Source organism: Boeremia exigua, assembly GCF_020726555.1.
Source record: "Boeremia exigua strain MPI-SDFR-AT-0100 chromosome Unknown C7974scaffold_6, whole genome shotgun sequence".
In the NCBI taxonomy this organism is placed as follows: Eukaryota; Fungi; Ascomycota; class Dothideomycetes; order Pleosporales; family Didymellaceae; genus Boeremia; species Boeremia exigua.
In genome coordinates, this window is record NW_025763523.1 from 1,512,438 (window position 1) to 1,528,047 (window position 15,610).

General features: G+C 52.2%; 4 protein-coding genes and 1 non-coding gene across 5 annotated transcripts; 1 reads left to right on the forward strand and 4 right to left on the reverse strand.

Annotated features, from left to right (window-relative positions):
* Positions 1-72: 72 nt before the first annotated feature.
* C7974DRAFT_394618 (Cullin) lies at positions 73-3,509 on the reverse strand. Its single transcript, XM_046141900.1, has 3 exons — positions 3,020-3,509; positions 623-2,693; positions 73-572 (listed from the first exon to the last, which is right to left on the reverse strand). The coding sequence occupies exons 1-3, from the start codon at positions 3,067-3,069 to the stop codon at positions 384-386; spliced, it is 2,310 nt and encodes a 769-aa protein (XP_045997266.1). The 5' UTR covers positions 3,070-3,509; the 3' UTR covers positions 73-383.
* A 440-nt stretch (positions 3,510-3,949) lies between these two features.
* C7974DRAFT_359311 (uncharacterized protein) lies at positions 3,950-6,105 on the reverse strand. Its single transcript, XM_046139661.1, has 2 exons — positions 4,406-6,105; positions 3,950-4,354 (listed from the first exon to the last, which is right to left on the reverse strand). Exons 1-2 carry the CDS (start codon positions 5,701-5,703, stop codon positions 4,330-4,332), a joined length of 1,323 nt encoding a protein of 440 aa, XP_045997267.1. The 5' UTR covers positions 5,704-6,105; the 3' UTR covers positions 3,950-4,329.
* A 101-nt stretch (positions 6,106-6,206) lies between these two features.
* Positions 6,207-7,831, forward strand: C7974DRAFT_336063 (mitochondrial K+-H+ exchange-related-domain-containing protein). The gene is made up of 2 exons (XM_046139184.1): positions 6,207-6,891; positions 6,945-7,831. The coding sequence occupies exons 1-2, from the start codon at positions 6,390-6,392 to the stop codon at positions 7,436-7,438; spliced, it is 996 nt and encodes a 331-aa protein (XP_045997268.1). The 5' UTR covers positions 6,207-6,389; the 3' UTR covers positions 7,439-7,831.
* A 2,527-nt stretch (positions 7,832-10,358) lies between these two features.
* C7974DRAFT_t76 lies at positions 10,359-10,456 on the reverse strand. The gene has a single exon. It is a non-coding gene; the product is annotated as a tRNA-Arg (tRNA).
* Positions 10,457-14,708: 4,252 nt separating this feature from the next.
* Positions 14,709-15,366, reverse strand: C7974DRAFT_187958 (uncharacterized protein). Its single transcript, XM_046136518.1, has one exon. It carries the CDS (start codon positions 15,171-15,173, stop codon positions 14,730-14,732), a length of 444 nt encoding a protein of 147 aa, XP_045997269.1. The 5' UTR covers positions 15,174-15,366; the 3' UTR covers positions 14,709-14,729.
* Between the last annotated feature and the right edge of the window lie 244 nt (positions 15,367-15,610).

Below are 15,610 nucleotides of genomic sequence, written 5' to 3' on the forward strand. Positions count from 1 at the left end.
TGATTGTGACGTTGACCTGCAGCCCTGCATGAGATGATCTAGTAAGCACAGATTACACATGAGAACACGGACTTTGAAAGAATGTTTTGTTGTTCTTCTGTGAACTAAGTAACTGCCGACACCTCGACACCTTTTAGGGCCACTCCCCATCATCTATCGGTAGGCTGAGGGAGGGTACGCTTCAATTGCGCTCAAACACCTGTCCCGTCAGTCATATTCATACGTAGCCGCCACTGCTCCTTAACGCCATATATGCAGCCAAAGGGCGCCCATCATGCACTACCGTTCGTGAAAGAAGAGGGATTCCATGAATCATGATCAAAACGCGTAACACATTCGATGCTGGCGAACCAGTAAACGAAATGACAACCGACAAAGCCTGCTCATGCGAGGTAACCGAGTTCGTCGTCTTCCAGACGCTCCAGGTACTCCTTCTCAAGTAGAATGTCTATACACTTCTTGATGTCTGGAATGCGGGGCATGAAGCGGTTCTTGATCTGCTGGATCGTCTCTGAGACCAACTGCTGGTGCTTCATCTTCTTACGGGATTTCATGATACGCACGATAGCCGACTAGGTCAAGTTAGTGGACGCTCATATACGTAAAACCGATTTGTACATACCTGCATGAGCAGCTTGCGATCCTCCTCGATAGTCTTGTGCGTATCTTCGGCCTCGGCCTTCTGCTCAGACTTGATGCCAATGTTCAGGTTCATCTTGACCTTCTTTGTCTTGAAGCCCGTGTTGAGCTTGTATGTTGTGCCTGACTCGGGCTTAGCACCCTCAGGTTGAGCGAGCAGGACCTTGGCCTTGATGAAGACACCAAGACTAGGATCGAGGGTCTCCTTGTTGAGCTTGGTTGCCTCAGCGATATCATCGTAACTAACGGTGTCGCTGTCATTGAACAGAAGCATGATTGCCATTTGATAAGTGGAGACCTGGAAGGTTGGGGAGGCCTTGGAGCCGGCAACCTTGCAGTAGTTCGCTTTTACTTCACCCTTGCACAACTGCCAGAGCCAGGTAAGCTTGCGACCCTGGTGCTTGTGATTATAGAAGCGTGCGAATCGTTCGTATGTCTGCACGATCTGCTGCGGGGCAGTGAAGGGTGTGGTCGGTGGCTGAAGCGGCCAGAAACCAGTTCCGAGGATGTGGTAGCTGGCATCGATGCTAGCCTTGACGTCAGCCTCATCCAAGTTGTTGGATTGCCAGTCCTTGAAGGCTGCATTCAGATCCTTGGAAATCTGCATATCCTGGAACATGCGCTGAAGTTTGTTGGTGTACTCGAAACCGCAGGCTTCCTTCAGCTTGGAAATCATACTGGTCTCGGCATCATCGGACGCAGATGTGGTCTGGACCAGACGCTTCGCCAACATGCGTGAGTAGAACTTCTGAAAGACATCCTTGTCCTCGATGTACTTGAAGACAGTCATGATCTGTGTGAGCAATTTCTCCATGTCGTCTTCTTCGCTCATCTTTGCGCCAGAACGCTTCAGTAGAGTATCGGTGTACTTGGCTAGAAGTTCAGGTGACTTGTTGGAACCAGACTTGCAGATCTTGTTGCGATTGACAAATTCCCTGCACGCGTTGTCCAGAGATCGTACAAACTCAGACTCGCCGTTGAAGGCCTTGTTAACAAGGTCTTGGTACTGAGTGTGGACCTCAAGGAGAGCTTCAACATAGATCTTGGGCTCCGGACTCTCACTCTCCGTTGCAAGCTTCTCGACGGCTTGCAGACCGGCCTTGCGGACGTGGGTCTCAAAGCGGTTGCGTAGTGGGTCGAGGCCTTCGGGAATGCGTGCAAGCAGCTTGTACATCCTTCCGAGATCTTCTTGCTTATCATGGTCAAGGAGGATCTGGAACTCCTCACGAAGCGCTTGTGAGTGGTTGGTGATCAGGGATTCCTCACACGTTCTCATCAACGGGTTCATGATCTCGTTGAGCAGGTAAAGCGGGACGCGTTCCTTCTCTTCGTCGAGACGAGCCTCTGCCTTCTTCATGTACTCTACGACGCTGTTCTCAGCCAAGAATTGTTTTGACTCATTGTCGTAGTAAGTCGCTGTGGCTTTCAAAAAGGGCTCCTCGAAAAACTTCTTGTATACATCCAGAGTCGACTTGGAGCTGTCGGCCTCGTCCAGACCTAGAGACACGAAAGAGTCGACGACAGACTTAATGTGGGATTGCTCAATAGTCTCGCCGTTTCGCTGCTTCTCGACGAGCTTCAAGACAGAGCGCATGACGCTCTCTTGTGTACCAGTGAACATGTCTTCCTTCCACCGGACCAAGTGCAGTGTGTAAATGTCAAAAATGTGCTTCTTGCCCTCATCCATTTCCCGCTTGACCCAATGTCGGTTCAAGTATCTGAACAGGTGGTTATTGTACTGGCCAGCGGTAGTGTATCGATTCCACTCCTTGATGTAGAAGGTGAGAAGTGCTTCGTCGACGTGCTCCTTTGACTGTGCCTGTACACCAGCCAAGTGCGCTTTGAGGTATTCGATCAAATGCTGATACAGGTCCTCTCCAAGCAGGTGCGCACCTCCGCGATTGTTGTTCGCTGCGAACGATGAGCCAGCGACGGCCTTCTGTGCGGTACAAAAGTTGTGAATGGCGGTGTAAAGGCCCATGTACGTCTTCATGTCCATACCGCCTCGCAGATTGGTCATGATCTTGTCGACACCGGCTTCGAGGTACTTCCAACTGTAGAATTGTCAGCATGTTTCCCTGCATAAAAGTGCACCAGCGCAACAGTTCCAACGTTGCCAACGTGTCTGTGCTGATTGCACACTCCCGAAAGGTGGAGCATCGCGAGTTCCACCATGGTAGCAGCACTAAACAGACGCGTCTCGCAGTCGATAACGAAAGAACTTCACTCTGTATTGAGAGGGAAGATAATCGCCCAAGCTCAGATGACGATGAGACAGCTTGAGGACGAGTCGGATGGTAGCAATGGTGAGAACACGAGCTGTAGATGGCTGACGAACTACTGGCCAAGCAACAGGAGCAAACACGGCAAGAGTACTTACGTTGCGTTGACGTCGTCCTTTGCAGGAACGGGCGGCATTGTGGAAGCCATGGCGGGCGTCGCGTGCGCGGGGCACAATGTGAGAGCGTCTCTGTGCGCGAGGGGTGTGATATTGGTTACTTGATGTTTTCTATGGTGCGGGCGGAGTCTGTGTTGTTTGCAGCGGGCAGGGTCGCGGTTGTGTGGTTGAAGCGGTCGTGCAGTAGGTGCGAGGTGCGAGGTGCGGAGGAGGCAAAGGTCGCGGTGCGAGCGGCCGATTATGGAGGCAAAAGGCACCTACTCTACAGCAGTCCTAGCGCGCAACCACACTTTCACTGTGCAGAGACAGAGGAAGGGAAGTGAGCCGGTGGTGAAGGCAGTGGTGAGGAGGTGCGGCGATGTTTTGTGAATCACGTCGATGGTTCAGGCAACACCGAGCTTGGCTATGGGTATCCCTTCAGCCTTGCACTAACGCTTACACCACACCGCAAAAGTGGGGCCGCGTTTTGTCTCGGTCTGAGGGTACTCATCGTTTAGCCTTCAAATTTTGCAAGACAGGCCGGATTATGTTGAAGCTCCTTGTCGCAGGGCATCACAGACCTAAGGTAGTATGCGTTTTGCGCAATCCTTGGTACCATAGTACTCGGTGACGAACCCCTCCTTGAGTGGTACAGATAACCTTTCACCGAGTGTTGGGTGGCGATCAGCAAAGAAATGGTCACATTCACCAAACTTCACATCTTCCTTTGTTGACAGCTTCAGCAGTATCTCCTTGACACTTTCATGTGAATCTACATACTTAGACATGTAATATGGGGAGAAAGAAGGCTTGAGCAAAGTGGGGAGAGTGAGTTGAAGTGGTGTGAGGGTGTGAACAACTTTGTCCTGTCGTGAAGGTCTGACTATTCACATCAAGGTCTTCTCTCCTGTGTTAATTATGAAATGCACACATAACCGCTAGCTGTTCATCACATTATATTGAGGTGTGCTAAAGGCTACAACACCTGACCGATCTATCTGCCTAGACACCTGAGGCCGTACTTCCACACTAGGCTGAACGATGGAAAAATAAAAGAATCTTGGTATGCCACCAACGCCATGCATATGCAAAATCAAAACTAAGGAGATACAGATGCGAGATCGCGAGAGCGGTAACGGAAACGGTCAGTCTGCGCCAGGACAAAGCTACCAGCACGCCTTGCAATGCGGTATCTGAGCGTCGGCTTGTAAGAGTCTTTCCTGTGAAGACATATGAATCAGTAAAAGGAAGGGAATGCGTATAAAGGTACATGTATGGGGAATGGAAATGGGACAAGATGTGCGTAGCAGGTACTACCTAGCGACGCGATGGATCAACCTTGACAATATTAGCGACATCACAATGGTGCGTTGGGCATATGGGTCATACCTCAAGGTGCTGATGCTGAAGGTAGCCAGCCACGCCAGCAGTGCGATTAGTAAGGTTGCAGTCAAGGCCTTCTGACGTACGCAAATCGACTGGCTGTATTCACAGTAGCGCGTACTGTCATCTCTGGCGTCCCTACACGCCCACTTTTCATCGGTCAAGGCCTGAAAAGCCAGACTGAGATTTGCAGATTCAAACACAATGAATGCAAGGTCTAAGAATATAAGAGACATCTTCGCGTTGTGCGATCGCAGGCCAAGGGGCTTCGATGTGTACTCGTCGTACGTGATGTAGACGGTGTAAAGGATGGCTACGACATCGACAATGATAGCCATCCAGGTGGAAGAATTGTTGTCGCAGCCTACCGAATCCGACTTGTGGAAGATGGCACCAGCGAGAGACAGTGCCAGAATGGAGAATGTAAGCACGACGATACGGACTATTGCCGGAACCATTGGATGGTTCATGACAGTGCGATGGAATCTGACCATTTTGCGTCTCCTCTTTGCTGGACTGAACATCCAGAAGCCCTTGACCTTCTCCTCCTTGTCCTCTTCGTCGATGGGCTCCCACGGCTTCTCTAGATCGGGCATGTTCGCAGCCATCCAGTCGTCATCGACAATCTGGCCTCGCGAGGAAATGGGACGATCATGCTGCTCGTAGTTGGAGGCCGCAGCGAACTGCTTCCATTTGGAGGCACCCTCGCTGACGGGAGTGGAGAGGGTGACGGGGGCGCCCTCGCGGGCATGGTCGAACTTGCGGCCAGGAACATTGGACTTGGGCGTGGGCATGTAGTGGTGGGAGGCCGGGCGGACAGAGGTGGGCGTCCGGGGCAGCAGCAGCGAGGCGACATCGGCAATCTCGTCCTCGTCGGCAGACTGGACCCAGGGCGGCAGCGAGCGGGCAGCACGCTGGCGCTCGCGGTTGTCCGCGGCGGTCGAGCTGGTAGCCTTGGAGGACGCCAGCGTGTGGGGCGTGCTCGAGATGCTGTGGCTGTGGCTCTTACGCACGGCAGCGCTCTCGTCGTCGCGCGAGAAGCCGGAGACGACGCTGACGCGGGAGTGCGGGCGGTGCTGCGACGACTGCGACGAGGCAGTGGGTGGCGGAATGGGGGAGGGCAGCAGCGATGTGGCTCCGGAGCGGCCGGCGAGGGTGGAGCTGGTGGTGCCCGGGGGGGCGGCGGTAGTGAAGGCGTTGTTGGGGCTGAGGAATGACAGCGACTCGCGGGGCCCATTGCTGGGGCTGCTGGGGCCGATGCCATGGGCGCTCTGGGGGCGGTCGGCCATGGGCTTGCTGGCCATGCCTGGATGCGCGGTCGGGGGCGTTGGGTTCGAGGGGCCTCGTCGTCGCACGAGCGGGTCCCGTGACTGGGCTACCGTCTCCTGCCGCGGCGTCCGTCCGCAAACACGCCTGAGCCGGCGGGCGCGTCAGCGAGAGGCGGGCTGGCCTGTGGCGTGTGCGGCAGCGAGTGGCAGCAGTTAGGTCAGCGTGCGCAGCAGCGACAGCATGGCAGGCAGCGTGTGGGAGAGAGGCGCAGTAGGGCAGCAGGTCACGAGGGGCGTTGGTAGCAGACGTTTCGAGCGTTTCGAGCGTGGAGGCCCGAGAGCGTGCGGCGGTGGCAGGGAGATTTGCCCTGGCGGCGATCAGGGCTTTGGCAACAAAACAGGGATAGGCGCCCTGGCCATTCTGGGCCGTGGAGGAACTGCTGGCTGCGAGCGCTGCTAGCTCGACGCGCTCTGATGTAATCGCCCGCCTAGCACAGCCTTGCCGCTGCGCAGGCAATCTTGCGACTCGCCTCTCAGCGCCGCTCCAGAAACTTTCCACGCACACAAAAAGTGCCACGCGACTCGGCGCGTAGAAACATGTCTCGCCAGGCTCCCGCTTGAAACCTTCAAGACCGCCTGCGCCAGTGTGCGCTTACGTAACGCGCCTGCCCTGCGCCTGCCCTGCGACGCCCGCCCGCGCTTTCCACATAAGGCCGTCCACCATGCGCATGTTCCTGTTGCCCATCTCGACGCGCCGCTCGCTGGTCTACTGCGAGAAGCTGCACGAGAAAGCCCCCAAGGACCGCTCCCTGCTCGACAAGGTTACGCTTAAGGCTAACGAGACCTGGGCCGCCTGGGAGAAGGACGAGAAGGCCGTCGGCAACTGGAAGCGGAAAGTCACCTTCTACGGCAACCAGGCCCTGAAGCGCATTCCGTACGAGGAATGGGGCCTCAAGACGCTGCCCACTCTGACCGACCGGCGGAAGAGAGACATCATCGAGGGCAAGGCGAAACATGAGCTTCTCTTCCCCGGACGGTACCTGAAGCAGGAGAGGGTCACTGAGATCCTCACCAAGCTGGCACAAGAACGACAGGGCATGCACCGCAGCAAGCTGATATGGAGCGTCGTCATCATGCCCTTCACGGCGCCCTTCATGCTGGTCCCCGTCGTGCCCAACCTGCCATTCTTCTACGTCTTGTATCGCGCCTGGTCGCATTGGAAAGGTACGTTATGGTTTGCTAGCTATTCAACGCCACGCACATGCTAACTTTCGCAGCGCTCGCTGGATCCAAGTATCTGGAGTTTCTCTTGAAGCACAACCAGCCTACGCCAAGCACGTCTTGGGCCCTTGACGAAGCCTACACCGCAGGTCTCATGTACCCCACACGCAAGATCTCGCGCGCCGCCCCCCGCCCGACCGAGAAAGAGGCCGACCAAGTCTCGGAAGTCGTGCACCAGCAGACCAACAACGAGAGCGAAGACGTCATGGTGCTGCAGCGCTGGAACGGCAAGTTGATCGCCGAGCAATTTGACCTGCCAGACATGGAGGTCGAGATCGAGCGCGCCGTCGAACAGGTCGAAAAATCCATTGACGCCAAGGAGAAGCTGATGGAGAAGAAGCTGGAGCAGGAGAAGGCTACCACTGATGGGCCGGATCAGCGCGCGAAAGACCTCTTGCCTGACCATATTCTGGAGAAGATTCACGATGAGGCTGAGCATGTCGCTGAGAAGGCTAGGACTGAAGAGAATAAGGAAACCGCAAAGCACTGAGCAGCGTGTGAATCTTTGGCCGATTTCACAGGCCACGAACGAATGACGCGCAGGTGTGACAGTCGCACTTGGCCGTCAGACTCGTAGTAATGGACACTGGACGACGCAAGGATTATGTTGGATTATGTTGTACGATATCACGCACCCAAGATACCAGGAGTTGGCGGTACACTCTCAAATGATAGCAAGACTCTCAATTCTACAGTATGCGCGTTTCACTCTTGACTTGTCCCGCAGTTCCCTTCTTCACTTCACCTTACTACACATCTCATGAGGAAAGCTTGCACTGAGTCAATTGTTATGCTGTGTATATATTCTCAAATATTCGTTGTAATTCCATCGTTTAGACCGCGTCATGGCATACAGCCTGAGGTGGCTGGCACAAGTCGCTGGGTGAGTGATTGGCGCGATCTGAACGATATTTTTGGACACCGCGAGGTTGTGAGTTCGATTCTAGTGTACCTGATATGATTTTTTGCTTGTTTTGGGATCACATTCGCGACGCTACTCACTCTTCACTTCACTCCAGCGCTATTCTGCCCGTCGACCTTGATGATGATGGATCCTAATACCAAACTATACGCTGTAAGCTCGTGGATGTGGTGGATCTTCACAAGTCGGGTGAGCAGAAAGCCACTGCTGACGCTTGGACAGCGGCTATGGTCAGAGATACAGTTTGATACCCAATGATCAATCTGGAACCAAGTCTGTGAACTGTCTGTATTGTCGGAGAGCTCGAAAATTACGTTCCAACCGTACTCGCTATCACCGACAGGCACAAAGTCGTAGTTCCATTTCGTATCGCCGCATTTCAGGTTCATCGTGTATCTGTGATCATCAAAAGAGATGGTCAAGGTCGTCCAGTGCTCTGCTCCTTCCTTCGGCTTGACACACCATGGCCACTGGCTTACATCCGACAGCTTAGTACAGAGATCACAGCCCCATGCTACCGCGGACCTGAAGGATTGGTGTGTACGACGGTGGCCATGTTGGTAGTTTGCGATATCATTTGTGTCAGTTGCAGCTCTGTCTTCTTTTATGTGAGTTTCAGCTGGCTTAGACCGTTGATGAGACTCTACGCGTCGGCACTTCGAATGCGCGTCAGCAGACATCACAGAGCATCTTGCATCTTCTTTAGCGTTGCATCTTCTTTGTATTTTGTAAACACTTGCACAGTCACGCATTATTACGCACAAGAATTTCATCGTGTGCTTCAAATTGATGTGAAGATAAGTGACTTTGCAAACAAATACCCGTTCACGACCTCCTACCTCCGGAGTTAGCTACAAAAGTATATGATGGCGGACAATCGGCAAGAGGCCTGTGTATATAAGAATTCAAATCAGCCAGTTCGCCATGGAATATAGTATCTGTCAGTACTGTTATGAAGTCTAGACTCCGAATAGCCCAATAGGTGGAAGGCTCTGCTCACTTCCAACAGCATCTTCCATTTGGAGATCTGGTCACCCAGCTCGAACTCAATCCACTCCATAGAATGTTCAACGGTCACAGTATCTTCAGCGATGCTCGATGTCGTCTCTTCTGCGACAGTGTTCATATCCGCCGTCACTACGTCCGCGTCCAACTCGCCCTCCGTTACATCATGATCGATGCCTTCCTGTAGCGCGACTTCGACTGCCCTGAGCCGACTCTCCATCTTAGACAATATGCTCTGTAGCATCGTTGTATCAGTGAGATACTCACTGCCTACTTGTTCGTCCATCGCAAGGTTGAAGTTACTGATCACACTGCGAAGTAATCCTGCTGTTCTCAAGATTTGCTGTTCTACGGCCCTGTTTGAGCGGTTCTCTGTGTGGAATTTAACACTGAGAACGTCTAGCTTCGCTTTCTCCAGTTCAATTCGAGACCTTAGGGAAGACGCTTTGCATCCGAAAGCTTGGCGTCTCTTCTCAACTTCCTCGCGGAGTGCTTCTTCAGACATGATGTTCAGTGACGGGATATTGAAGAGATCTTTGATAATCGTGCCACTGGTTGAAGAAGGAGGCATGTAGTCTCTAGCACCTGTAACGGTGATGTCCAGGCGAGGTTGAGTCTGCTCAACGTGAGCAGTAGGCTACATTATGTACATACAAGAAACTGCGTGGCATGAGGGCAAAAAATAGCAGTAGAGCTCAAGCAATTGTTTGTAATATCGCAATAGCTAACAGCTCTTGTGAACAATACCAAACTTTTCAATCACTCAGATGAAGCAGCCTGACGAGCACCGGTCGCGAGGGCCGAAGCGTGACACCCCTCCGGAACAATAGCAGAAACAGAGCCAAAGATTGCCGCGGAAAAGTAGTCGATCATCAGAAAGCTTCAAGCGGCAGTAGGAGAGAGCTGGTATTACCCTTCCTTCGCAAGTCTTGACCGCTCCACAGCCGCATCCATGACACAGCTCACGTCGTTGCACATTTCATTCAAGACTTTCTGTACCATCTCGATAAATAAGCCGTCGCATCCAGCTATCAGCGTTGGAGTTGACCAGGATAATGCCATCGCTAGATCCAACAAAAGGACCACCTCTAAGAGCACTTTCTGTGCTCTAGTCACTTCACTGAGCGCGGAGATCATGCATGCTATCACCCCAGAGGCGTCAAGCTTAACTACGAGCATGACGCCCATTCATGAGCTCGCGTCGCATATTACAGAATCAGCGGGGGATCTGAAAATTGCAAAGATGTGCCAGCGAAGGCAGGAGACGCCACGCCGATAGTCGTGCAATCTACACAGGTGTGATCCGAGTGTCGTATCACAGTTTGAGGCAGGGGCAGGGCGGCAGGGAGTTGTCTAGGAGTGAAATGCTTGCCCCATATGCGCACAATTTGAGAGTACAGTGTTGTTTGTAACAACTCCCCTTCCCGAGCGACAAGCCAAAAAAAAAGAGGACGGAGATTGAGGGGAAAGCAAAAAGAAATGACGACCGATGCAGGACTCGAACCTGCAACCTTGGCCTATTCCAACGTCTGAAGACGGAGTGTATAGGAGGGCCACGCGCTACCATTGCGCCAACCGGCCAGTTCTATGAACGAATATGGAAGTCGGAAAAACAATGTTGTATAGATTGTCCACGCGGCTGCGCTGGAGCAGCGACAGCCCTGGTGTTTTCGGCGATCGCCAAGTGCCAGGTGGAGCTGCGTAGAAACATTTCCACTGTATGGAAGGGATGACACGAACAGGTACAAAGAGAGGCAGTGTAGAAGAAGGTGTTTGCGGTGTTTGGTCGACGACGAAGGTGAGAAGCCACCGTTGCAGTAGGGGAAGCGCGCTAGCGCTGCGTCACGCGATTGAACCGTGTCTACTTTCGAACGCAACACTCTCACCTCGGCGCCAACATTGCAAGCAATTGGCTAGATCTGACTACAAGCAGTAAATGTGTGTCGTCCGAGCGTGATCTGCTCGTAATTCACTGGGCCACGAGCATTTGCTCGTTTACTATACACCACATACAATGCGTGTAAACGCTCGCAGCTGCCACATGAAGCACGTCAGCATGAACATCAAAAGTATGAACGATAACCTGAGTACAGTCAAACAGCGACTCACACTCGCTGTTGCGATTAATCCCGGATTAGCATGCGCGACTTCTGCACACGACGTTCTCAAGACCTTGCCCATGACCGCGACAAATCGCCTCAGTACCAGCTGGAGCGTGAAGTTTTCCGCGTCGAGTGCATTACTAAACGGACGTAGTCTATAAGAGCCCGAGGTGGACTCCGTTCAACACTGCTGTTTGTACAGTCGATCGCCGATCAGCAGTATATCTCACACCACTTTACAAGGGTTAGAGAGTATTGTTTGTTGTCATCTGAATCTTCATATCCTGTGCAGTCGCCTTGCAGTGCTCGTTCTGTCTTTCCAATCTTCAGCTAATTTGAGTTGAGAGGCAATTAATCAACTTGAAATATCAGATTACCTTCTCGGCTTCAGCGTTACACTATTGCAATCATTTCAAAATGAGACCCGAAGAGATCATCGCCATCGTATTTTGCAGTACTGGTGTACTCGTGGGTGTACTCTTCTGGTATGCCCGATCCTGTAGAACGAGCAAGAGACAGCCTCTACAACATACAGCACGGCCTCCGCGTACAGCTCCACAAAATAGCGGCGATCCAAGCCGAGCGTCGCAATATGCATCTAATCGCTATTGCTCCACTGGCGACCCATTCAGACTGGATATCTCATCCGGACGACGGACGAATGAACGTGCAGCATCTGTAAACCCACATCCTCACGACCCCTACGACTCTAGGTATTCGTACACGTGTGATTGTCCTGATGGTTGGATGGGCGATGGAGGGAGTTGTCCACACAGTTGAGACGAGCCCTAAAGCCATATCAGATATGGATTTTCGGCAGTTGAAGATGAGTGTTGGCTTCTCTTTCCCTCAGTTTCGAACAGGTTCACCTTCATATGGTCTGTGGTCTCGTACGAGTGGGTAAACCTTTCGACGCCTCAGCGTGTGCACAAATCCTTCTCTCGCCTGACCATTTATCAAACTTTCTCTGGAGACCAGGTTTAGATGAGACGTAAATACATCATACATTGGAGAACATTTTCCCCCGTGAAGACATGGCCAAAGTAACACAACGTAGCTCGAGAATACACACCTACAAACTCGCGCTTCTTACCTCTACGCTTGTGGCATGAAAATCGCCTAATTTGTTGAATCATTCATGACGAATTTGCGTCTCCAGATCTTACTTGCCATCAAGATGAAGTACAGTGAGACGAAGGAACACTATGGCCCGAGCGAGCCCAATGTAGAAGCCCATAGTTGGAGGAAAGAAGCCAATTAAACATGTTAATAGCACACCTGTTGTGTGGTAGGGTGAGATCTGCAAGCGAAACATCTACATCGTGCAATACCCGTAAGTGGTGACGACAGTTGAACGCTCATGCACAAACTTGAGACAACGCAGAAAGTATTCACCATCGTTGATACGGAACACCACATCATCCTTTCCATACCATCAGCGCCGTTTGTCTGTTCAACGCCAGTATATATGCTGAGCCTCGCCCAAAAGCTCGTCACAACAATCGCTTTGATCCCTGATCTGATTTAGCGCTTCACCTTCTCAGCCAAACAGCTTCCGAAAGAATGTCAGACATCCAGATTGTCTTTGCTATACTAGGCGGATTTGTCGCGTGGTTCCTGCTCTTACAGATTCTGTCTTGGCTAAGATATATCGAGATAAGACCTCAAGACACAGACTACTCCAGCGATGGAATGCCTATATACGAACGCGATCGAGACCAACTTGAAGAAAATCACTTGATGTTGGAAGTGCCTCCGAGAAGGTAGAGGTAGCTTTTCGAAACAAACCTTGGAAGAGTTGTCAGCTGGTAGTACCTTACTTACGTGCCGGATGTCGTGGCCGATGCTAGCACGTGAAGGTGGTTGAAGGTCTCCGATTATCTCTTGCATGTACGAGCATTGATATATCTCCCTTTTGATATGCCTGGTGTGCACTGCTTCGTAAACCTTTTTGGCTACCCGATCATGGTGGCCTACTAGGTTGGACGCAAGCGTGTTACAAGCAGGTGGGCAATTGTAGGTATCCTCTCTATCGTTCTTATCTAGAACTTCCACATCCTGCTAGGAAAGTTTTGGTCGGCGTCTTGACGCACATCCCGCCGTGACTGGTGTTGAGCTTGCACTCGTCCCACGAGCCTTCCTCCCTGCACCTTTGTACGGAAATCACGAGCGTGACGTCTGTGTGCCATGAAATACAGGACTGGAGAAGCGTGCTGACGGCGACTGTTGCTCTGATCTTCTAAGAGAAACGAGGCACGGAGGGGGTGAAGATATCTAGCGGCAGCTTGCTGCTGAAGCCTCACCGCCAATTTATGGTTCTGAGATTGCCGGTTGCTTTGCTCTGAGTGGTGAATCCGCAGTGGGCGTCGCATGTAGTATGTCAAGGATCCGATGTGAAGATCTCTCAACTTTAAATATGGCTTTAAAATGTCGCACTCTTACGATCCTTCCAACAGCTCATACAAGCCATTTCAATGCCTCGAGACAACCCAGTCATATATATTATCATCCTTTATAGTATATTCCTCGCCGTACCACTGCTATTCTTCGTCCTGTACATCATTCTTAAGACCTCGGAGCGCGAGAAAGAGGCGATCTTCAAGGAGGAGATGAAGAGGAAGGCGAGGGTATTCATCTGGGAGAGACTGCACCCTGTCGATGGCGGTGTGACGCACTGATGACCGCTAGGTAGAATTACCGGTCGTGTGTATACGGGACACATGAGTAGGTAGTGATGATCAAACCAATTCCTCCTACAGATACTTGTACATCAGCAGTATAGCTTCTCGGAACACTACCTATCGGGCCGTTATCGCAACTGTGTATACTCAGTAGTTCACTGGTCCTTAAAACTATACATACTTGTTGGCGGTCGTAGCTTGTGGCATCATGCGGGTTGCCTCAAGTTAGTCGGAGTATGTAACCAATTAAGGTAGACAGCAAATGATCGCGATCGGTAAATCTTTCGGTGTTGCAGGACGTGCACGAGGGTGCTGCGTCTCGCTCATTCTGTTCGTCAATGCTGCGTAGGGGTTACACCCGCACTTCACGTCAGACTCTTTGGTCGCAATGTGCGACACACCTTGGCAGTGAATTGTCTCTCCACGGTCTAAGCTCAGCGATTCACACATATTCGATGATGTTCACTATGTTAAATTAAGCCAGCGGATTGTAATGCCTGCAAACGGATCCATCTGCAGCAAGCCGTCTTAGCCGAGGGATCGACCAGCTGTATATGGCTTAGATCCACGCGACGCGCGGCCAGGCATTGACGTCACGTCATACCGTGCAATGCCGTTGTAGTGTCCGATTCTGTTGTCTTGAATTAGATGATGGCGGTGAGGTAAATGAAATTTGGGAAGACTTGGGGAAAGGAAGTACAAGGCTGTAAATACTAACGAAGCAACGGCGTGGTCTTCGGCGGTGTGAGCGGGAGCATGTGGATTATTCGAGAAACGTGTTACCCATTAACGCAATCAAGAGCCGCGACAAAGAGGAACATACGCAAAACAGTCACAACAAGAGATGAGCACAAATTGAAGATCGTAAGCTATCATTGTAGCCTAACATATTCTGTGAAAGTCGTATTACAAAAGTATGGTCGATTTGACCGAGGTATCCCAAAACCATGTATCATTGTGCATCCGGCAGTACTTATCCCAACGTGGGAAGAAGCATGGTATTATCCATTCGAGAAAGCCATGGTATAACTTTTAAGATGGTTGCTGTTTGATGTTGAGCGAGCGAGACGCTTACAAGAGGCCAGCAGCGAGGAAGAGACCACCAGCAAGGGCGCCCATAGCGACGGGAACCTGAGTGGCAGCAGCGGCGCCGGGGGAAGCAGTAGCAGAAGAAGCGGCGGCCGAGGCAGAAGAGCGGATGCTAGCAATGGCGCTGGACGCAGAAGCGCGGTCAGAGCCAGTGGCCGAGGCGGCCTCAGAGCTGACGCTGGCAATGGCGGAGGAGGCGCCGCCCTCGATGGAAGAGAGGGCGGAGGAGGCACCGCTAGCGATGGAGGAGACCTGGGAGCCGAGCGAGGACTCAATGGAGGAAAGGACGGAGGAGGCACCGCTGGCTCCAGGGAGAGCAGATGTGACCTCGCTGGCGATGGAAGAGGCAACCGAAGACAGGAGAGACTCAACCTGTGCGGAGGCAAGGCCGGCACCGGCGATCATGGCGATGGTGGAGAAACGCATGTTGATGGTGAAGGTTGTTGGGGTTGGTAAGTGATTGAGTGGGTTGAGTGATTGTGATTGTGTGGTAGATGCTGGATGATGTGGAAGAGTCGATGCAAGGCGAAGGGCACTTTCTTATATCAATGGCACAGCGTGGTCGTAGCTCCACATTTGGCGTCATAGTAGCCCAAAGCTTCAGCAACAAACAAACGGGACTCCCTTGCTGCACCGCATGGCACCGCCTCCTTTGGTTTCTGCTACGTAACTGCAAGGTCATTCACTGGCTAGCGCCGCCACAGCCTGCTTCGCCTCAGAAGCACTTTGCCGCTTGCGGTCATTGCGCACAGCACAAGCAGGCGTGATTGGGACGTTCCTTGCTTACCCGTCGCTATTTGTGGGGAACTGTATAAGAAAGCTTGATCCGGGGGATCAGCTCACTGACCACCACTGTCCTCTGG